General features: G+C 42.5%; 1 protein-coding gene across 2 annotated transcripts in view; it reads left to right on the top strand.

The window, feature by feature from the left end:
• Positions 1–23,539, top strand: part of DGKQ (diacylglycerol kinase theta) — an 81,904-nt gene that overhangs the window by 54,002 nt on the left and 4,363 nt on the right. For both annotated transcript variants that reach the window (XM_061468742.1, XM_061468743.1), the window contains exons 10-20: positions 15–105; positions 2,956–3,010; positions 4,437–4,498; positions 4,718–4,868; positions 5,712–5,750; positions 7,258–7,373; positions 14,041–14,192; positions 15,569–15,717; positions 16,272–16,453; positions 17,936–18,036; positions 22,740–22,886. In XM_061468742.1, coding sequence (XP_061324726.1) covers positions 15–105; positions 2,956–3,010; positions 4,437–4,498; positions 4,718–4,868; positions 5,712–5,750; positions 7,258–7,373; positions 14,041–14,192; positions 15,569–15,717; positions 16,272–16,453; positions 17,936–18,036; positions 22,740–22,886 — 1,245 coding nt within the window. The remainder of the gene's footprint in view (positions 1–14; positions 106–2,955; positions 3,011–4,436; positions 4,499–4,717; positions 4,869–5,711; positions 5,751–7,257; positions 7,374–14,040; positions 14,193–15,568; positions 15,718–16,271; positions 16,454–17,935; positions 18,037–22,739; positions 22,887–23,539) is intronic.

The raw sequence follows: 23,539 nt of genomic DNA on the forward strand, positions 1-23,539 counted from the left end.
TCTTTTCTCTTTAGGGTGGGAATGGCATATGTTTCTCTACGAGTAAATAAGGATAGCACTACACAGACTGTCATCAAGGAAGTGCTTCCATTACTTGGAAAACAGGTAAATGAAAGATAGTAAGCATGTCCATATACCACTTGAGTGATCCTGAAGTGGGGTGTGTATGTTTTTTCTCTTTAGAGAAATTATAATCAGTCAATACACAGTTATTGTGAATGCTGTTCATGTTTGGTAGATGATCTCTTGTGATTGGAATGATGCTCAAAACTTTCTGCAGTCTTGATGGTACATCTGGTTGCTCTGTACTGGAAGTTACTGTCAGTATTTCTGGGTCAAGCAGATTTACTAGCATGAACACAATGTTTCTTGGCATGCAGTATATTTTCTTATGGCTTTTTATGTCTTGAGATATTTAAAATACACTTGTGTATAACTACACTGCTAATCTTACGTTGTTGGGAAACTGGAGATCAGTGTTAAGATGATCATGCTTTTCTCCTACTTCTTTCCACTGCTCTGCAAAGAAAGTCATAGAATCCTAGAATATCTTAAGTTGGAAGGGACCCATAAGGCTCATTGAGTCAAACTCCCTGCTTCTCACAGGACTACCTAAAACTAAATTGTACTGACTAAGAGCATTATCCAGGCACTCCTTGAACTGTGACAGGCTTGGTGCCACTTCCCTGGGGAACCTGTTTCAGTGACCAGCCACCTCCCAATGAAGATACTTCTCCTAATGTCCTATCTGAACCTACCCTGATGCTGCTTCATTTCCCTGTGCCCTGTCAAGGGTGACCAGAGAGAGGAGATCAGCACCTCCCCTCTGCTGCCTGCCTGGAGGAAGATGTTGACTGTGATGGGATCACCCCTTTGCCTTCTCTTCTCCAAGCTGAACAAAGTGACCTCAGGTGCTCTTCTTCAGCCTGACCCTTGAGGCTTTTCACCACCTTGGTCACCCTCCTCTGGGCACACTCTGTTAGTGTGATGTCCTTCTTAAACTGAGGGGCCCAAAACTGCACAAAAGCCTCAAGGTGGGGCCACACCAGTGCAGCATACAGTGGGACAGTCACCTCCCTCGACTAGCTGGCTATGATGTGCTTCATGCACATGAGGGCATGGCTGGCCTCTTTGGCTACCATGTTGATTCATACTCAATTTGCCATCAACCCACATCCCCAGATCTCTTTCTATAGGGCTGCTCTCCAGCCTCTGCTCCCCCAGTTTGTATTTATAACCAGGATCATCCTGTCCTGGGTAGAGAATCTGGCTCTTGCTGTTGTTAAACTTCATATGACTGCTGATTGCCCAGCTCTTTGGCCTATCCACATCTCACAGTATCACACAGTATCACAGTATGTTAGAGATTGGAAGGGACCTCGAAAGATCATCTAGTCCAATCCCCCTGCCCGAGCAGGAACACCTAGATAATGTTACACAGGAATGTGTCCAGGCGGGTTTTGAATGTCTCCAGGGAAGGAGACTCCACAACCTCCCTGGGCAGCCTGTTCCAGTGTTCCGTCACCCTCACTGAGAAGAAGTTTCTTCTCAAGTTTAAGTGGAACCTCTTGTGTTCCAGTTTGTACCCATTACCCCTTGTCCTATCATTGTTTGCCACTGAGTAGAGCCTGGCTCCATCCTCGTGACACTCCCCCTTTATATATTTATAGACACTTATAAGGTCACCCCTCAGTCTCCTCTTCTCCAAACTATAGAGACCCAGCTCCCTCAGTCTTTCCTCATAAGGGAGATGTTCCACTCCTCTAATCATCTTCGTTGCCCTGCGCTGGACTCTCTCCAGCAGGTCCCTGTCCTTCTTGAACTGAGGGGCCCAGAACTGGACACAATACTCCAGATGCGGTCTCACCAGGGCAGAGTAGAGGGGAAGGAGGACCTCACTCGACCTACTAACCACCCCCCTTCTAATACACCCCAGGATGCCATTGGCCTTCTTAGCCACAAGGGCACAGTGTTGGCTCATGGTCATCCTGTTGTCCACTACGACCCCCAGGTCCCTCTCCCTGAAAGGCGTCTCTATACTTGAGGGAGTCCACAGCTCCTCCTAGTTCAGCATCATTGGCAAACTTCCTTAATGTGTATTTAATTCCTGCATCCCAGACCATTTATAAAAACATTAAGAGCAGTGGCCCTAAAATTGAGCCCTGGGGAGCCCCACTGGTGACTGGCTGCCAGGCTGATGTAATCCCATTTACTGTAACCTTTTGCACCTGACCCATCAGGTCAACTGCTCACCCATGTATTACAGACTTGTCTAGGTATGCGCTGGACAGGTAATCCAGAATACTGTGAAAGGCAGTACCAGAAGCTTTGCTAAAATCCAGAAACACCATATCCTACTGGATTCCCTTGGTCAGCTAGATGGGTGGTGACCTTGTCATAAAATTCAATTAAGTTGGTTAAGCAGAACTTTCCCCCTTGTGGACCCTTACTATGGGCAATGACTGCACTGTCTCTCTAGTGTCTTTCACTAATACCCAGAATAACTGTCTCTGTAATTTTACCAAACTCTAAAGTGAAATTGGTGGGCTTATGATTACCAGGGTCTTCTTTACCCTTCTTGAAAATTGGGACAACACTTACCAGCTTCCATTCTATTGGACTCTACACTTCCAAGATGGCTGAAAAATGATGGAAAGTGGTCCTGTGGTAACATTGTCCAGTTCTTTCAGTACCCTGGGATGAATCCACTGGGCTGTGAGGATGCCAACATTGTTAAGGGCACAGGAGGAGCCTGACATCGTGTGTGTGGCTGAATGTGTAAAATGACTATTCCTGGGTCAGGAGGAGTGGTTTAGGAGAACATCATTCTTGGTTTAAAACTGTTTAATTTTTCATGCTCTGTGTGTGTGCAGTGTAACCATAACATTACTGTAAATGTCTGATAAAATTATATTTAATTCAGAAGCTACATTTACATGTTGCATCTTTTGGCAGACGGAGTGCCTCGAGAATTTCAAATTGGTGGAAGTGCTTATGGGCAGTAAGCAAGGTAAGCAAAGGAGCATTGGCCAAAGGCACGTCTGTAACTGATCTTCCTGGAGCTGCTTTTTCCCCTTTTTACACAGTCCCAGTTATTTTTTAACAATAAATGCCTTCACAAATGGCACTTCAACATGATGCTGAAGTACTTCATTGGGAGTGATGTTTGATTGTTCTGGTCTTGGGTGTCCTCTGGGAATATGGTTGCCTTCTCTTTCTTCATCATCACCTAAAGTTTATTAGTGGTTTCTGGCAGGTATTGACCCTTTGGCAAAAAGCTTGTTTAGGGGAGCTGCCTTTAACTGACTGTCGTGGTTTAAACCCAGTCAGGTAACTTGTTCACTCACTCCCAGTAAGTGGTGCCGAGCTGACAACAATCGAGGTCCGTGTCCGTCTCCCCCCCCCCTCCGCACCGGGGCTCTCCCCTTCCCCGCTCCCGGAGGAACGGGGAGGAGGATCGAGAGAGTGCAACTCCTACGGGTTGAGACAAGAACAGTCCAGCAACCAATGTACAACACAAATCACCACCGCTACCACCACCGACAACAATGATAAGGGAAAAATAACAAGGGAAGAGAATACGATACCACCGGCCAAGAAAGCGAGTTCCACCCGGAAGCCCCTGTCCTTCCGGGTAACTCCCAGTTACCCCCCACCCCGGGCATGACGTGCTGTGGTATGGAATACCTCCCCGGCTAGCCCGGGTCAGGCGCCCCGTCCCTGCTTCCTCACAGCTTCCCCTCCTCCCTGGCAGAGCATGAGCCTCACAGAGTCCTTGGTCAGGGTAAACATCACTTAGCAACAACCGAAAACATCGGCTTCACCAACACCGCTCTCAAGCCGGAAGCCAAAACACAGCACTGCACCAGCCAACACAAAGGAAAAACATGACTGCCACTGCCGAACCCAGGACACTGACGTAATTGTCTTAAGTGCAGTACTTAATAAAATTTTATCGTAAAGTTCAATTGGCTCCCTGCTTTTCCTTCTCTTTCCCTCTGACACTGCCTCCAAACAAGAAACAATTCAAGTCTTGAGATAGTCCAAGGGTATGTGTGTGCACTATAAAATACACAGGCCTAGAGTTGCTCAAGAGGTTTGTGACCCTGCAAGAGCTGAGCTGGTGTTCTCCAAGTTCACATCCCTTTGTGCTTCATTATTTGTAAGGCTGCATGGAGAGGTAAATAAAGCCACTGAAGTAGTCTGATGATGCCCTGGCCACGTCCAAGTAAATATCTTTGTATTTTGGATACTGGCCTGATAACTGGCTTTCTTTGTGAGCATTATCATGAAGTTGGTTTATTAGGTTAATGTAGCCTTGTGAATGTCCTACCTGGTTTCTGGTGCTCTAATTTTTTTTTAATGGTTTTTGTTTATTGAGCCTGATAATAACTTGAAGTGCTTTTAAACATGGTTAATGTTCTTGCTGTCTGCAGTTCAGCGCATGGTGTTGGACAATCAGGAGCTGATTCTTAACAGACTCAAGGACGTAAGAAAGGTAAATCTCAAAAAGTAACATGAGCCTTCTTTCTATCAAGGAGGTAATCCCCATTATTACAGAAAAAGCAAGTAACCAGCTTAGATGGAAGCTTGTTTCTGTTCAAAATATCCTCCAGGCTTAGAGGACTTGATTGCTAAGTCCAGAACTATTTGGGATTTTGTTTCACAGTATCTTTTGGCCAAATGTCACATCATTTATTTTTCTTTATTTTGGTAGACTTCAATACGTCAGATGAATCAAACAAGATTTTACATTGCAGAAAACAGTAAATCCATAGTGCGAGTAAATTTACTTGTTGGTGGCCTTCCACCTCAACTTTCTCATGAAGAATACACCAATATTCTCAAAGCTGAATTAGCTATCAAAAGTAAGTATGTGTTTTGAGATATATTCATATGTATAAAATAAAGTATGGTAGCATCTATTGCTCCTTTTTTTTTTCTTAGTGTTTTAACATTAGTTAAATAATCAGTCTGCCTTGTGTACACTCACGGGGGCTTTCTTAATTCATTTTAAAATGGTCATGTTTGCATGAGAGATGTAACAGCTCATTATTCACAGAATTATTAATACATTACTTGAGTTGTATGTGACCACACCATTTTTTCTCTAGTGAAAAGTATCACTTCTTAGAATTGAACCATACGTACCTTACACCATTCAAATCATAGCAGTGCAGTTTAATTCCCTGTGCGTGACCGTTCTTCACCTTTGTTAACCTCTGACATTTTTTGTGTGGGCTGTTCTCCATGTTGTTCATGAGCTCTGTGCCTGGTCATGGAGAAGAATGAGCACTGTGTGCACACACATACAGACAAGCACTGAGTTGAGGGAATTTGTTTTTCTTTTTGAAAGAAGTGTAACTGATTTTCCATAATACTCTTTCAACCAATGTAGACTGTAAGCAGTGTCAGGAATGCGTCATGCTTTTCATTTCAGGAAGCAAAGCATTTTTCCCAATCTTTTATGTAACTTCAAGAGGAATTAAACTTCAAATGCCAGAAAGAATTCATAGTCACATTTTATGAAAATCAGTTTAGCTTTTCTAACTTGCAAAGTAAACTTAGGAGAGGGAAAGTGTTAGCTGGAGGTTCTCCCTATATTTGTGTAACTTTTAATATTTATTTATGTTATATTTGTGTAACTTTTAAAAATATTTTAAATATTTACTCTAAATGTACCAAAATGTTTGTATTTTTACCCTTTGCAGCAAATGTAGTATCTGTGAGTCATGTTTATCAAGCACAAGGTAAGCATTAAGATTTTCAGTCTTGCAAACAATGCCTATTTTCAAAACTGCAGCCTAGTACTAGAGTCTCTAAGTTTGGAGTCTGTTAGTCTCAGCCCCTCAGGTAAAATGTGAATTGTATTTACAACGAGCAGTGGATTAGTGTTACCTTATTGAAAACAAAAAGGTTGGCTTTATGCCTCGTACCAGAAAGTGGAGACATTTCATCATAAAAATGAGTTTGAAGTTGCACTTCAACTGAATAGTCTAACACCACCAAACAGTTAAAAGCCCTTAGAGTACTCTCTCTTTATTTTGACTTCTAATATGCTAAAATTAGGTGTTGCTTTTGAACTTGATGGTTTCACAATACCATCACTGTTTCCTAGCACAGTTTAAGTGGGAGTTCAGTGGCTCCTCTGAAGAAAATCAGCGCACTTAACTCTGCATTCACCCTTTCAGATGCTGTTCTGCTTTTGCTTTACAAGCTTTATTTCAGCAAGCTTGAAGATGAGGTTTCTGAAAGCTGGAGCAGCAGTGGCTCTGTACAGCTTTAGTGCAGTGGTCAGGTGGAGATCTGTATTTGGGAAAACTTAGAAGTGTGGAATTTCTTTTGTACATTTAGGTGTTCATATTTAAGATGTTTCACACCCTTTGGCAGGCTTAATTTTCACATGACTGCTAAGTGAATCTTTCTGTAATGTGATTTTGAAGACTGATGCATGCTTCCTTTGTGTATTTGCTGTCTCCACGTGGCTAGTAAATATTGACTTGTCATAAGGAAAACCATAAAACTTTCATATGTGCCTTCTCCTTTTATATGCCAGTGAAGAATAGAACATCCTGACTCTCTTGCTTTTGGTTGCAGCCAGGTTGTGGTACCAGCTCACATCTCATATGCTGTCCATTATGCACTTTGATCTTGTCCTACCCTGTTTTCCTCCTCACTAAATATCTTACTTTAAACTAACTTGTCAGTATTTTGTTTTCTTTCATTTCTCCCTTTTGTCTTCTCTTCTTCCCCAACTTCCCCATACAGGTCCTAAGCCAACATAAAGATCTTAAAGTGATTCTCAAACCAAGTCTTTGCTTGTAATAATTCTTGCTGGGATATTGTTAATGAATGGAACTACTGGATTTTTAACAATGAGATACAAAATGAAACCTAGTACCTTTGTCACTTCTGCATGAGGACAACAATCTGTTGGTTATGATGGAGAGTAACAGGCCATACTTCTGAAGCCCAGAGGAAGTCTTCAGATATGCAGTAGCTTTGTGCTACAGTTCCTCTTGTCCTCAAAGTGCTTTGCTTTGATAAAAATCGAGATTGTGGTTGGGGGTATGAAGGAAAGATTAAAAATCAAAACAGCCCAATTCACTGCTAACCAACAACCACAAGTGCTGCAGAGTAACGTGTACTGAACAATGTCCTGAGTAAACTGAGTAAACTTTTGCTGTGATTGATATACAGGTTTTCTGATAGTAATAGAATATATAAGAAAAACCCAGTTCTGATGCTTCTTTACAGGTGCTGTTGTACTCGAAATTTCATGCTTTTCTGAAGCTGAAAGAATATATATGCTAGTTAAAGATACAACTGTCAATGACAAGCCTCTAAACGTTGTGGTGATACCTGAAGTTGTGGTAAGAGATGGGTTTGTATTTAAAATATGTCTTCAAAAGAAAAACAACCACCTTAAGACTTTTTCTGCTAAGTAAATAAAAATACATTTTATTCAAGGGAGCCATAAAGTGAGCTTCTGTAAGCAGTGTGATAAAACAAAATACTTGAGAGCCTGTACTTTGTGTTTATGATACACTTCCGCAAGTTAAGCCACTTCTTTATGGTTGAGTTGTCGGGAATACTATATGACTATGCAACAGCATAACTATGGGAAAAAAAATCCAAACAAAATCTTTTTTCTTCTTTATTTCTTCCAATGATCAGAAAGTTAGGTGGGGTTCTAATTTTAGCTGGCATGTCTTGAAATGCTTACAACAACTTTGTATTGGGGACTAAATGTATTTCCTCACTAACCATGAGGTAAAGTGCTACTGCTAATCTTCACCTTTACAGTATCTTCATATTCCCTGTTCTGTAGCAGAGGGACTTTGACCTTGTTCAAATGCTGCATCGTGTATTCCAGAGGAAAAGTAATAGTCTTTTGAAAGAGTGCAAGAGTCCATTCACTAATTCATGCTTGATTCTGATTTCTTAATTTTTATGACTAAAAGTCACTTTCCTATGAATCAGTTGGTTTTATAGTAGATTTCATGTTAAAAAAGCAGATTCAGGGTGAAAAGAGGGAAATGGTTCACTGAGCAAAGTGCTTCTTAACCAGGATGATGTAGGTTCTGTCCAAAAGAGAGTGTAGCCATAGCTGCTTCCTGCTGAGGTGTTATCTTGTAGTTATTGGCATTCTGGAGTTGCTTTATGGCAAGTGAACTAACTTAGAGTCTTGGTTTGACTTTAGAACCTCACAGAAAGTTGAAAACTTAAAAATACCTAATAACTAGGAGCTATGAAACAACTCTAGAAGGCAGGGTCTCAAGTTCAGTAGTCAGACTTGGATTGTTATATCTCTCCTTTTACCATTTAAAGAGTCCTAGGCTTGTCAAAGTTTTCTGAGGGCAACATTATATTTTAGTATGAGCAGATATTAGTCATAGTGCTACATGAAAGTGGCAAGATTAAAAATTATCCACCCTCCAAAAAAATGGTATCTGCCTTCCTGTGCACATGTAGGCATTATGTTTTGTGAGACCCCTAGAAACAAACATTCCCCCTCATCCAAACTACTTTCGGAGTTTGTTACCAGAAACAGAAGGCAGCATGAAGATGGCACTGATTTTGGATGCTTGGTTTTGGTGGCTTAGGCAAATGTATTACAAGCCTGGACTTGGTGCATGGTATGTGAAATCGAACATTCTCCTCTCTGTGGATTACATGTGTCTGGTTTTCTGACTCTAAGTATGTTGGAAGTGAACTTCTTGATGGCAGGAAAATACGGATAATTATCTGATGCAAGTTTTTTTCACAAACTGCAGTTTCTGAACTGAGGGACTGCTAGGGATGAATTTATGTTATGTTAGGAGAGGGAGGGGTTGTACATGTGCATATGCATTTTGTTTCTGTTGCAGCATGTGCTGTTTGTATCTGGTCATCTCACAGAAATAAGCCAAGATTAATTAATCTAAATAATACTTCAAGTGTTGTTTTTATGTGCTTTGGCCACACCGTTCACTAATTACCCAGGGGAAACTGATGAGTGTTTGTTGACCCTACATTGGATAGCAATTGGAGTAGATGACCTCCTAAGGTACTTTCCAACCTAGATTATACTTGTATGATATGATACTGTCAGCCGTTGTTTATACTTTATATATGTAACTATTTAAATACAGCACCAGGAAGTACCTACCAGGAGCTGAACACAGGATTACATTTACTCTTTGTTTCACATTCCTCTTCTGAGTGAAATACAAAGGAATGGGAATGAAGGGCTAATGTGTAGTCTTAGAAGAGGAATGGGTAATAAAACAAAAGCCACAGTGTTTTGGTTAATGAATGATTTTTCCAAATTGCCACTTAAAATAAACCAACCAAACAGACAAAAAAACGGAAACCAAACCAAAACACCACCCCAAACCAAACAAACAGAATCTCCCCTAAGCACAAGAAAAGCACAAAAGTAAATCTTAGTCCTTTGTTTTCATGAGGTGAGATTCACTTGCTCTTTGTCTCATATACCTTCTAAGGAGGAGGCTCAGTTCTAGTCTGGCATGGTCAGGTCTGCCAGAAGCAATTCATCCTCTTACTGTCATTACTGAAAAGTTTGAAGGTAGAATGAGTTTGCGCTGTGCATTAGAAAGTCAAACAATCAGTGTGATCACATGTGTTGATCTATTCTACTGTTTCATGATCTTGGGCCTTTAAGAATTAAACACTTTCATAATATTCAAGTAAATGAAAATACTTTGTTGGAGTGTAAAAAATATTCAGTCTCTCAGAAAGCTGTTTAGCTGCTGGGTAGTTTGGTATTTCTCTTTAGTAAATGTTAAGGTGAAAGACATTGCAGGGCTGGATTTTTGAACTGAAAGCTAAGTTACCAGAACTGCTTGTTTGCTGGTACTGCAAAGGGAAATGAGCAGCAAGTTTTACAAGAGCAGTATCATCATGAAAGTGACAAGTTTTTATGTTTTTATCACTAATGCCACTTACTGGTGGAGTGTCCTCTAACGCACTCCATTTAGGTTCCTCAAGAGCAGTAGATACGGGTGTGGAAGTTTACATTTCATTCTTTCTACTGATTCCTCACACAAATGTGTTCAACTTAAAAGAGTGATTGTTTAATGACTCTCTTTGCCAAAACACCATGCAAGGTTACTTTTCACCCTCCTTCCACTGCTGCAGTTCCTCTCCTGCTATTGACCCAGCTACTGCTCTGGTTGCATTCGAACACCTTGCACATCATTCCTCATCAGATGCAATGACGTCTTTCTGGCCAGGGTGGAGGAAGTATATGCTTAGGGTGTTGTGAGTCCTTGCACACAGGAGATTCTACAGCCAGCCAGCTTGCAAATGTTGGATCTTACTTGTCACAGAGGTATCTGCAGTTCCTGGAGAGATTTCACCACTCTGGAAGATGCACTGTGATGGCTGTGCTGGCCGGCCTGTGGCACAGAGCACCTTGTTCTGCTTCATGCCCAGATGCGGTTACACAGTACACTCAACAGAAAGGGTATTCGTTTGGATACTGACTATCTTGCCCCAGTCTGAAGCCATTCTTTGCTAATTCTGACAAATTAAGCAATTCACAGTGACTGTCAGAGTGTCTAAATCACACAGCCTCCTTCATGTGTCTCTAAGAAACGAGCAATAAATTCCTTCCTGAACACCAGCCAGCACAAAACCCCTCTGCACATTTCACTCCTCAGGCAGACCACTGAAGCCAGGGCCAAAGTGGGAAGGGAGCCCTCAGGCAGTGAGTCACACATCCGCCTCTGCCCAGTAACAGACTCATTCTGTGTCCCCACTGGGGCTTGACTGAGGGATTAAAACATGTTCAGCAGCATAAGAGCGCTACCCTTGTGGCCATCTGTAGTTGTAGTGGAGCATCTGCAGAAAGCAATTCCCTGTTCTGCTGTACAAACTGTCACAGGATTTTTAACCCCCACTGGAAAATAACTGTTTTTCTTAAAAGCTGGCCTTTATCTAGCAGCTCAGCAGTGTTTCTTAATCCTTTAAGTGTAATTAAGCGTGGTGGTGGGAAGCAAGTTAACTGTAAGGCTTAAGCACTTTCTAGAATACTTCTATTTAGCCTATATAGGCATGTTTAGTCCTAACAGGTACAGGTATAGTTAGGGATTTACATTAAAAGATACTTGAACAAGGATGGGTTGGAGTGCTTTGGCTGTTCTGTTTACACTACAGACAGATATTTTGTTAGCCCCAGGCATTCTGCACAGCTGCTTGTGAGTCGTCCTAGCTTTCAGGGTAAATGTTTCACTTTTTTCTGGCACAATATTGACACTGACAATTAGGAAATTTAGATGGCAGTTTTGTAGAAACTGTAAATACGTATTTGCAACAATATATATTTACTTGGGTGAGATCCTAGTCGACTTTCCAAAGCACAGCTGTGCTTTTGAATGCCTTGGAGCTTACATCTCAAGAATCATTGCGATTCCCTGCAGTTCCTTGTGAATTATTTTAGTTACTTGGTTTTAAACCCAGCGCATTAGAACTTGTCTGTAAAAGCAAGTAATATAAAACATGTGTTCAACATGTCACTTCTAGATGTCCAAAACCAGTATTTTTAGAAACTTACTTCCTGAAGAAGGTCATCATGTTCTTGTCCACATTCAAGTAAGGTATTTATTTGACTTGAACATTGCACTGGTTTCTCTTCTCTTGTCCTTCTTTGAAAATGTTTTCATTTACTTTGAGCAGCAGAACTGAGTATTGTTTCTTTCTGTTATCCCCTTACTTCCTTTTTTATTAAGCCCCACAACCTTCCAGGCGTTTGACCAATCCTGAGGGTTCAGATAGCTCATGTTTTTCGGGAAGTTGAAGTGACTGCGGATGAAGTTTATGTAGTAAAAAAGCTTTGAAGAGGAAGAAATGGGAAGTGTTTAGGTGGAAATACAGGGCAGATTAGAAGCTGGAACAAGGAGTGCAGAAAGGGAACAGGTTGCCCCATTACCCCAAAGGGATGTGGTGTTTCCTTTCAGAGCTGCTCTGCCTTTCTTTGCTTGTGGGATTTTCAGAGGAACATTTGTAATAGGATATGGCAGATGATGGGGCAAGAACAGATGGAGTAATAAGAAGGGCTTTACTTCTGGAAAAACTAGAGCTCTGCTTACTGTTTTTAGTAATGTCTGTGATGGCTGGAGGGGAGGAAATCTACTCATTTGGATGTGTGGATCCTTGAGCCACGCAAGACTCAAGAAAGTCCTTCCCTTTTGTGACAGTGGCATGAGTTGTTTTCCTTAGACCTCCTTTTCTGGCTACAAATATCCTTTCCATATGCTTGACAGAAATAAATGTATTACCCTTGTTGTGTGTTGGGCACGCTTTGAATGACTGCTTCCCCTTTTCCAATACAAACTGAACATGGAGGTGAGAGGTGTTTTGACCTAACAGCCATCACAGTATGGTGTGAACGTGGTTTCTCTGGAGGCTGTGAGGACAGCTTTGCAGCCTATGTCTATCCAAGATAGTTATTTTGAAAGCAGTGAAACCTTTCCCATAAGACAATCATCAACCTTGTTACCTGCTTAGTGTTCCTCTTCCCACTGTGTTTTCTGTTTGTGCCTACAAGTCATGCTGAACATCAGAGGGCATTGCTTGTGCAGGGAGTGACACAGAGGAGAAGGATTTTTGTGTGTTTGCAGGTATCTTCACATGTCTGGGAGGATATGGCTTGCAGAGGATTAGCACCCAGCACTTCTAGGAAGGCAGAATTTGAGGAAATCTCTCAAATACTGGAAAACCCCAGATGAACATTTGGTTTCAGTCATCCAAATTACATCACAGGTAGACAGTAGTCTGAGGTATCTCAACATCACTTTGCTTCCCCACGAAGTTATTTGTTAATTTGCCCTGATTTCACCTTTCTTCACCTTATATTGTGCTCTGGTGGTTGCTCGCAGCAGCAGCAGACAGGCTCTCCCTGTGCTGTCTCCTCCCCTCTGTAGCTGTTGGTATCTCTCTGCGTGTTTGCACGCTGCAGTCATGCTGCTGCCTCACTGCCCCCTGAATCATTCTTGTCTAAATTGACTTATATTTAGCACTGTTGTTCTGTTCCCTGAGTCCATCCTGTCAGCTGCGTGACAAATTGCTGTTCCCTGAATGCTGTCCGATTTGTAGACACAAATTACCACGACTTAGGGACTGTGTTAAACTTTTCTGTTTTGAAGCGTGCTCGTTGAAACGCCCATGGACTTTCCTGGTGGTAGGGGCTGTGGCAGATATGAAAGGTGTGCCGGCATTCTCTGATCTCTGTAGAAGACACACAGATCTTCTTACAGCATAATTTATGGGCTGGCTGACTGAAAACCAGTCCCAAGGGGTGTGTCTGGGTGCCCTCCGGTGGGGCTGCAGGTATCATTCTCATGCAGTCCATGGAGCACCCCAGGATATCCTTCCTCTGCCATATGCAGAGGAAGCGGTCTTGGGGAGTGGTCTCTCGATGGGCACCAGGCTCCCCTGTCACACGGCCATGCTCTGAGAGCCCTTTCAGCAGCAGCTTCAGTAGAAGTGTAAGGATTAGTAAGGACACCAAATCCTCCCCATTAAAACTTATAAATACTTACTTTTTAAAGAAGCTTTTGGCCTCTCATGGGTAGGGACATGCCAGTATTTGCCCCAACCACTCTGGTTTTGCAATATTTTGTCCTTGTAAATTAGTACGTATTCTAAGATGACCACGAAACTTCACACAGATGTTCCAGCTCTTCTGGGGAGAAATTATCTCTTTGCAAGGAAGTGTTTGAATTGTACATGACTCTGGAAGGTACCTCCTCCCTCACACTGTTGTTTGGCATGGAGTGTTTACTGTCAGCATGTGGGAAGGACTACTTTGGTTTTAATGTTAGGATCAACTGTGTAGTTGGAGTGGTTTAAGGAAACTTCACTTCCCAGAAGAGTAAGATCAGCAGCGAACCTACCCCTTGTCTGGACATTGAATCCTTTTATTTATCTAATATGTATGTTTTTACTAAGCATCAGGAGGTACTTCTTAGATGTAGTAGTAATTTTCCTGCCTAGTAATGATTTTGGCTAATCCTTTTCCTTGTCTTCTTTCAGGCTTCCAAGATACCACAGAACTGCTGCCCAATTCTTGTGTTTGTGAATCCAAAAAGCGGTGGTCTAAAAGGTCGGGACCTGCTGTACAGTTTTAGAAAGCTGCTAAACCCACATCAGGTCTTTGAACTTACCAATGGTGGCCCATTGCCTGGGTAGGTCATCATATTTTGGAAAGCTTTTTATTTGTTTTGCTTTGTTATTTTTTTTAAAGATGGATCAGATTCACTTGCCAGGGAAGATTGAAATTGCTTCTGTTCTGTGCCTGAAGACCAGAGGAGTGGATCACTCCTGACTGGTTCTCATTGTGAAAACAGGTTTAAACTTTCTGGTTCTGTAACAAAAAGAGAGCACAGTAGTTCCTGGTAGACATGCTTATGTCAATTGCAATAGAGCCCAGTCCTGGGAACGTGATACGTACTTTACAACAACACAGATTTAATCATTATTAAAAATAAAAATATTCTGTAATCGAATGGGGATGGAAAGAGAAATGTCACACTGCCCCACGAGGAGTCATTTTTGCTTTTATTCCTTTGATGTTTCATGGGAACTAACAGGAAACTATAATAAGATTTTCTATCTGACTTTTGAAACTTGGCCACAATTGCAGAAGTAACAGGGCTTGCCTGGTCACAGCTGCAACATTTCTAAATACAGGGAACAGAACATAACGCACTTGTAGGGAGGCAGGAACCAATTACTTGGTTTAATCAACACCACTTGTTACCAGCTTCATAAAACTGAAAGTGATGGTTGTGGCCTACTCAAGAGTAACTTTGTTCCTTCAGCACTGCTTTAACAAAGAACTCTCATGACAACTCTACAGAACAAAAGCTTTTGTTTAAGAAACGCAGCTTACACAGGAGGCAAGAGAAAACAAGTTGCACAGACTAAGCTTTTTGTCAGAACTGGATAATTCTGTTGTCTTTCTAATGTAGTTCAAGCTGCAACTTCAGTAATTAGTTCATTTTGGTTTGCCCACGGAATCCTTCTGTAGCTTTATGGCAAAATGCTTCCACTTGTTCACAGCTTCTTGTGCAATGGGAAATAAAGATTAATTTGCATCATATGTAGGTACGTAGGATGAAAAGCTGCAAAAGGTAAGAGTGACCAGGAAAATAGGACTGAGAAGAAGAAAATGTATTATAAGTCGTATGACTGACCATGTTAAAAAACCCTACCACTAATCAACATCTCTGCTAGAATTTAGAGAGTTACAGATGTTCACATTGAAATTATGAATAGTTAGATGTCTGTCTTTGGAGAAGAAGGAAGTGATTAACAGTTTCTCTCTAGCTGTGATGAATCTTAGCTGCATCTTTTTCACTTTTTTAGACAGCTTTATCTAAAAGTTCCTATTGTTCCATTCACTTTGTTGAAGTTGATCCAGAAACTGATGGTAGTGGTACAGGGAGAAAGGAGAAATACAGTAATAATGTGTTATTTTAAGTAGCATATTAAGAGGACTTGCTTTTCCCGTACCACACTGTAACATTTATTTTACCCTGTGCTTTGTTTCTCAATGGAGGTTTCATACGTTCTGTAAAGTCCCCTCCTTCCGAGTGCTGGTGTGCGGAGGGGATGGCACTGTCGGCTGGGTCCTCGGTGCACTGGAGGAGATCAGGCACAAGCTGGCATGCTCAGAGCCCTCAGTTGCCATCTTACCTTTAGGAACAGGTGAGAATCTCAGCAAGCACCATTCTTCTGAGGGCAGAAGTCCTCCAGAAAGTTTGTCTTTATTTATCCATCTGACAGACATCTCAGTTTTGCAGTAGGGATGCCATGACTCAGTTCTGGCTGGTGTTTGGAAGCCAGTGCAGTATCAGCTTTTCAAGGAAATGTTGTCAGTCATTGCTTTGTGAAGGAAAAACGAGTGGCATGGGTGTGTGTGAGTGGGCAGGAGCTGGAGAGGGCAAAATCGTAGGTGTGTCAGCCATTGCTATAAACCAGTGAATTCAGCTGCTCCCTGATTTCTTAGCTCTGTAACAAACAGGTTTTTTCATATTCTATGAAAACTTTTCTCATATGTGATATGAAGCCCACGTGCAACACAACAACTTTCAGGTATTTTTTCAGCTTGTTAACTTTTCAGTCCAGTCTCACTACTTCTGTGACTTATTTGGAGCACCTTAATGCTGTCTGATTTGTGAAACAGGGCGAATACACTTTTTGATGCTTCTAGCTGACTTGAGAAATGCAGTCATATTTTGGAGTTCTTCATTGTTCCCCAGGTAACGACTTAGGGAGGGTCTTGCGCTGGGGAGCTGGCTACAGTGGAGAGGACCCCTACTCCATTTTGGTTTCCGTGGATGAAGCAGATGATGTTCTTATGGACCGCTGGACTATCCTTTTGGATGCAGATGAGCCCTCTGAAGGTGCAGAGAATGGTGTTGCAGAACCTGAACCTCCAAAGGTGAGCTGAGCACCATTCAGATTTGATTCTTAGGAATGCTGTTCTAGTGGAAATCACAAAGATAGATAGATACTAACCTAGTTTCATCTTTTACTGCTTACCTGTCTTTGAGCTTGGGCATTACTGAGCTATTCCTTAGTGAATACAGCATACATCTGGAGCTGGTGCTTCTATTCTGGTAGGACTGGTTGGCTGCAGAACACACTTCATAGCTGCTTGGCAAAAAGTGTCTGATAGAGGATCAATGAAAAGATTCAAGCGACAATGGCATACCTATCTGCTTCAGCTGTGAAGAAATTTATTTCTCAAATAAGAAAACCTTTTTAAAGCAACGCCAAACACTTCCCAGAACGCTCATGAATCTGGAGTGTCAACCAAAAAGCACTTCCTCCCCACACCACTGTACTCTCACCTTTCCTTGCAACATTTCAAAAAAATGAGTAGGAGTTGCTAGCAAATAGAGGAAATAAATCCTTATGTCATCTTACTCCTATTGTGTGCCTGCATATATGGCATCTGTTTTATTTTGGCACCTGTTCTATTTCTTTTTTTTTTTTCCTGTACCTGGGTCTGTATTTCTTACTTCTGTTTAGGAAAACAAAAATGTTGGTTATAGATGGTAACTTCAGAGCTTTGTGTGAATCGTGGTTGTGTTTATCTTCAGATAAAACAAGGAAATTGGACAAAGGGCGGCAAAACGAAAGTAGGAAATTGTAGTATGGTAGCAGGTGTCCAAGATTATAGTCCAGTCACTGAAAATCCTAGGCATTATGTGTCAGTTGGAGGATTAAAGTTGCTCAAGTTCCAGCTATTTTTCATGTGGTCAGGACAGGGGTTGATTTGCCATGACTGCCTAATCTGCTTTTTAAAGGGGAAGGGTGGGGAGAGTCAAGGGCTAGGGTAGAAAAGCTATGGAATGAGCTGGTGTGCAAAGAAAGAATTAATTGCAGAAATGGTTGAAATCCAGAGAAACTGGAGATTGGCATATAGGGACCCATTTAAAAGCAGCTGAGTAGGTGAAGTCAACTTCTTCATTCACTTGGCATAAGCTTGTTCCCTTCCAAAGTAAGGAAGAGCATCTTCCCAGTCATGTCATGATAAACCTATAGCCAGTGCCAGAAACAACAGTGGCATTAGTGTTGAGCAACTTGTGCAGATATTGCATAGAATCGCTTTGAGAAGGTGGGTTGGTTTTATTCCTGCATTTGTTTTTATTTCTTCCATATTATGCTTGTTACTTGCAGTTAAAGATTAGATTTAGAAGTTTCAGATACTTTGGAAATAATGACTACACACGTCAACAATTGTCCATACAGCTTTGCTTTTAGCACAGTGTTTCTGGAAAATGTGTTCCAGAGTCTGTCGGGGTGCAAGTGTCTCGGGAGGGTCATCTACGAACCTTGCTTTTGTTGAAAACTTTGGAACTTCTTCATTTGTGAACGCAAGGAGGAAATAATACGATTTTTTTTCTTTTTTTGCCAGATTGTACAGATGAACAATTACTGTGGTCTTGGCATTGACGCGGAGTTGAGCTTGGACTTTCATCATGCTAGAGAAGAAGAACCAGGGAAATTCAATAGCAGGTAATCCTGGGAAACCAGGGGTGAAGGGTGACTCGTGGTATTGCATAACTTCCAACTTACACTATGACTGATTATCTTGAAATGCTACAGGTATCCACAAACAACATTGCTTGACATAGAGCTGGCACAGGGTGGGCTTAAGTTAGCCAGGAACTTGCAGGCACAGAATCTGGGGGCTTTGTTTGGTTTTCTTTTTCTTTTTTCCTCACCCCCCCTTACCAAGAGAGAGCACCAAACCAGTTTTTGGAAGCGCTGTCGTTACATATACATATTTGGCAATAACTGCAGTGTTGAGTTCAGTGAAATTTTGAGGTAGTAGAAATATCTCTTATTCAAACCTTTAGCAGGAGGGAGAGCAGTGCTGCTATCAGAGCAACGCACTTGTCAGAACTTCTTTGTACCTTTCCCACCCTTGCTTAGTGCTGTGGTAGCACCTGTATGCTGGTAACAAGAATTAAAAAAGATCTCTGTATCTCAGGTGAGACTGTGATTTTAAAAGGTGTGGAGAGGCACTTTCCTCCTTTGCTTGTGTCATGGTTTAAGCATGCAGATCAATCAATAATAGTACTTTTTCACAGTATCACAGTATGCTAGAGATTGGAAGGGACCTCAAAAGATCATCTAGTCCAATCTCCCTGCCGGAGCAGGAACACCTAGATAATGTTACACAGGAATGCGTCCAGGCGGGTTTTGAATGTCTCCAGGGAAGGAGACTCCACAACCTCCCTGGGCAGCCTGTTCCAGTGTTCCGTCACCCTCACTGAGAAGAAGTTTCTTCTCAAGTTTAAGTGGAACCTCTTGTGTTCCAGTTTGTACCCATTACCCCTTGTCCTATCATTGTTTGCCACTGAGTAGAGCCTGGCTCCATCCTCGTGACACTTCCCCCTTTATATATTTATATACACTAATAAGGTCACCCCTCAGTCTCCTCTAAACTGTAGAGACCCAGCTCTCTCAGTCTTTCCTCATAAGGGAGATGCTCCACTCCCTTAATCATCTTTGTTGCCCTGCGCTGGACTCTCTCCAGCAGCTCCCTGTCCTTCTTGAACTGAGGGGCCCAGAACTGGACACAATATTCCAGATGCGGTCTCACCAGGGCAGAGTAGAGGGGAAGGAGGACCTCTCTCGACCTACTAACCACCACCCTTCTAATACACCCCAGGATGCCATTGGCCTTCTTGGCCACAAGGGCACAGTGTTGGCTCATGGTCATCCTGTCATCCACTAGGACCCCCAGGTCCCTCTCCCCTACACTGCTCTCTAACAGGTCGTTCCCCAACCTGTACTGGAACCTGGGGTTGTTCCTGCCCAGATGCAGGACTCTACACTTTCCCTTGTTATATTTCATCAAGTTATTCCCTGCCCAACTCTCCAGCCTGTCCAGGTCTCGCTGGATGGCAGCACAGCCTTCTGGCGTGTCAGCCACTCCTCCCAGCTTAGTGTCATCAGCAAACTTGCTGATAGTACACTCAATTCCCTCATCTAAATCGTTGATGAATAAATTAAATAATACCGGTCCCAGTACTGACCCTTGAGGCACTCCACTAGTTACAGGCCTCCAACTAGACTCAGCCCCATAGACTACAACTCTCTGGCTTCTCTCCTTCAGCCAGTTCACAGTCCACCTCACTACCTGATCATCCAGACCACACTTCCTCAATTTAGCCGTGAGGATGCTGTGGGAGACTGTGTCAAATGCTTTGCTGAAGTCAAGGTAGACCACATCCACCGCTCTGCCATCATCCATCCACCGTGTTATTTCCTCATAAAAGGCTAAGAGATTGGTCAAACATGATTTCCCCTTGGTGAAGCCATGTTGACTGCCCCTCATAACCCTCTTATCCTTGATATGCCTTAAGATGGCACCAAGGATAAGGTGTTCCATCACTTTCCCAGGGATGGAGGTGAGGCTGACCGGTCTATAGTTACCCGGGTCCTCCTTCTTGCCCTTTTTGAAGACTGGAGTGACATTTGCTTTCCTCCAGTCCTCAGGCACCTCTCCCGTTTCCCAAGACTTGGTAAAGATGATGGAGAGTGGTCTAGCAATGACTTCCGCCAGTTCCCTCAGCACCCGCGGGTGCATCCCATCTGGACCCATGGATTTATGGATGTCCAGATTGCTCAACTGGTCTCTAACCCATTCCTCATCGACTAAGGCAAACCGCTCCGTTGACCTGACTTCATCTAAGGTCTCAGGGGTACAGGGCTCTTCAGGACTGCCTGCAGCAGAGTAGACAGAGACAAAGAAGGCATTCAGTAACTCTGCCATCTCTGTATCTTCTGTCACCAGGGCACCCATCCCGTTCATCAGTGGGCCTACATTGCCTCTGGTGTTAGTTTTATCTGCCATGTATTTGAAAAAGCTCTTTTTGCTCTCCTTGACCCTTCTCGCCAGGTTTAATTCTAGGGATGCCTTAGTCCTCCAAGCTGCCTTCCTACATCCTCTAGCAGCAGCCTTATATTCCTCCCAAGTGGCCAGCCCCTCCTTCCATGACCTGTAAACTCTCCTCTTCCACTTGAGCATACCCAGCAATTCCCTATTTAGCCACGCAGGTCTCCTGGCCCTCTTCCTTGACTTCCTACGTGTCGGGATGCTCTGATCTTGAGCTCGGAAAAAGCACTCCTTGAATGCCAACCAACTATCTTGGGCCCCTTTACCTTCAAACAGCCTTGCCCGTGGGACTTCCCCTAGCAATTGCTTGAAAAGGCCAAAGTTTGCCCTGCTGAAGTCCAGGGTTGCAATTCTACTTGCTACTCTACTAGTCCTACCACACAAGACCCTGAATTCCACCATCTCGTGGTCGCTGCAACCAAGGCAGCCCTCAACCCTTACTGCTTCCCATAATCACTGAAATTGATGAGAAAAGAAATCACATATCTGTAGTCTAGCAAGCCTTCCAAATAGTTCTGGGATGACATGGTGCAAGTGCTGCAGCCCAGCTGATGTGGGGATCACTGGCTCCATGGGGATGGATGAGCTTTAGGTAACGCCCTGCTCTCCTCTCTCAGCCCCAGCATTGTCCTTTACAGCAGTGACTGCAACATGGGTCGCACCTAATACAGACCTTGATCTACTTCAGCACAAATAAGGTGTTGGAGACTGTTTCAAGAACAGCTTTCTCCTTCCTGCCTTGCCAATTGACTGTGGTGAAACTGCTGTCTGCAAATGTACCTTCCCAACGGTTTGCTTCAGGAGATGACTATTCTTTCTGCCAAAGTGGGCAAGCTAGTATGTTATTGACTACAGCTATCAGTAGACTGACAACTTCCACTGGCACTTTCTCCCCGATCATGTCACACGTGTGGATGTGCAGAGATGGTTCTCTCTAGTGCTGGGTATGCAAACATCACCTTCCCAGCTCGGCTGGCTATTTTAATCATAATTTTATTTTTTTTTCAGAACCATTGGGTAGGAATTGGTGGGGTAATGTTACAGAAATCAGTTTGTTCTTACCTGCTCTTAAGACCAATAAGACACATAAATATGTATGCAAGAACGGAGTGATGGGATTTAAGCTCTGACAGATTTATCCTTTGTTGTGGTATTCAGTGTCTCTGATCCTGTGGACCGCAGTGGTCCATAAGTGTTTCTTTGAAGTCGTGTAATTCAGGACTATGTCTGCAGTTATGGTACTGTGTTGTATTCTTTCAGTTTCTGCAGGCTTCCTTCTTCATGCGACGAAAATACTTCTTGGGGCTATTTATTGTGTTTCCTACTGATACTCCATTATTTTCCAGTTGTATCCAAATTAGACAAAACCCATCTTAATATAGGCACATCTTACTGTCTTGTCTGGAACAGAAGCTTACGTTAAATATATGTTAAGTGGTGCTATGTCAGGTCCCTTTAATTCAGTGCTGTTTAAAACTGTTAGCATGTAGGACTAATCATTCCTAGTGTAATAATGTAAAAGAACTGAAGAGTCTCTGTCTGAAGAGTTGACTGTAACCCACATGCTAAACTGTCTGTCTTCCCCACGTGAATGTCTACAGCATTTAGACATAATGCTACAAGAGATTTTGCAGAGTTGGATTCCAGTGACACCATTTGCTAGTAGGGCCAAACAATGAAAATTTACACTTTTTATTTTAAGGTTGTCCTGAAGGCTGTGTATGAAGAGGTTTCCATTATAGAAGAAAATACTGTGTGTGTTTAACTAACATTTGTTTTCATAATTCCTAAAATATTTTTATATTTCTGGGGATGCCATAAAGTCTTCTCCATCTTTTTTTACTCTAAAATTAGAGCCATTAGAGCTCTGTCACAGGTTTTGAGTTTCTGCAGCTGAGTGTATTTCAAATGAATGAGCAATATGTGAAGCAAAGACTTGCAAAGGTTTCTCAAGCACTGCTGGAGAAAACATTTAAAAATGCTTCATTAGGACTTCTAGATCATAATTAAAAATGCAGTTTTCCCAGAAGTTTACATTTCGAAGAGTCATTGCACTCAGGCAATGCTTTAAGAAGGGTTGATTTCTCTGTAATAAAATTTCACAGATCTCCACATTCCTCAACAGCACAAATTATCCCTTAAGTAAAAGGTGTATAAAGCAGCAGTTTGTGACTTATGCTTTGTTTCTGCAGTAAAGCTACAAGAATTTGGAGAGGGTTTTAACTGACAATCTCTTCAGCCATATCTCATAGAAGGAAAAGTGCTACACTGGGCCTTACCTTTTAGTTACAGGATGCTTGTCTGCTCCTAGGTTTCACAACAAAGGAGTTTACGTGAAAGTTGGGCTGCAGAAGATAAGTCATACCAGAAATCTCCACAAAGACATAAAGCTTCAAGTGGATCAGCAAGAGGTGGAGTTACCAAGTATTGAAGGACTCATTTTTATTAATATACCCAGGTAAAAAGGAGAGGAAGGACCCTGTGTGGATGCATGTCTGGCTTTATGTGTGGAAATGCTGCTTGATATTTGAGCATCAAATAAATGTTAAATGGTCCAGATTAATAGATGATTATCACTGGTATTTTTGATTATTGCCTGACCTGCTCCCTTTGCAATAGTGCTTAAGGAGCTGGCTCTAAATACCATTTTGACATAATTTTTCTGCCCTGTTGAAACTCAGTGTCACTCCACTATCTTGTTTTCCCAGTGCAAACCCCTGTATATTTGCTATTTCTTCTGTGTCTAACAGTAAATTGGAATGATTTCCTTACCAAAGGTCTTCAGAAGTCTTATGGAGCAGTTTTCCCATAAACCATGAATTTTCAGACATGGTAGTAGGCTTGTGGTTTCTGCCCACTACCATTTCCAGCCTTCCCCAGACTGAACAGTCCACTGGATTTCACCATGACTTTCAAAAGGATCAGAGCTCATCACTTGCACATGCTTTCTGGCATGCTAGAGACCAGGTGCCTGAGCAGGGTTCAACTGTTAGACACTGTCCAGGTCCTACAGTCAGCTGGTCAGTGCTGTGTAGCTGGTGATGCTACCCAGGTAGGTGTGGAAAACCCACAGTTCAGGTACCTTTTGCAGGGTTGTGGGGCTGTCCTGAC

This window comes from Pezoporus flaviventris, unplaced genomic scaffold, assembly GCF_033815535.1.
Source record: "Pezoporus flaviventris isolate CSIRO_AGI_PZ_B2104156 unplaced genomic scaffold, CSIRO_AGI_Pfla_v1 ptg000050l, whole genome shotgun sequence".
Lineage (NCBI taxonomy): Eukaryota > Metazoa > Chordata > Aves > Psittaciformes > Psittacidae > Pezoporus > Pezoporus flaviventris.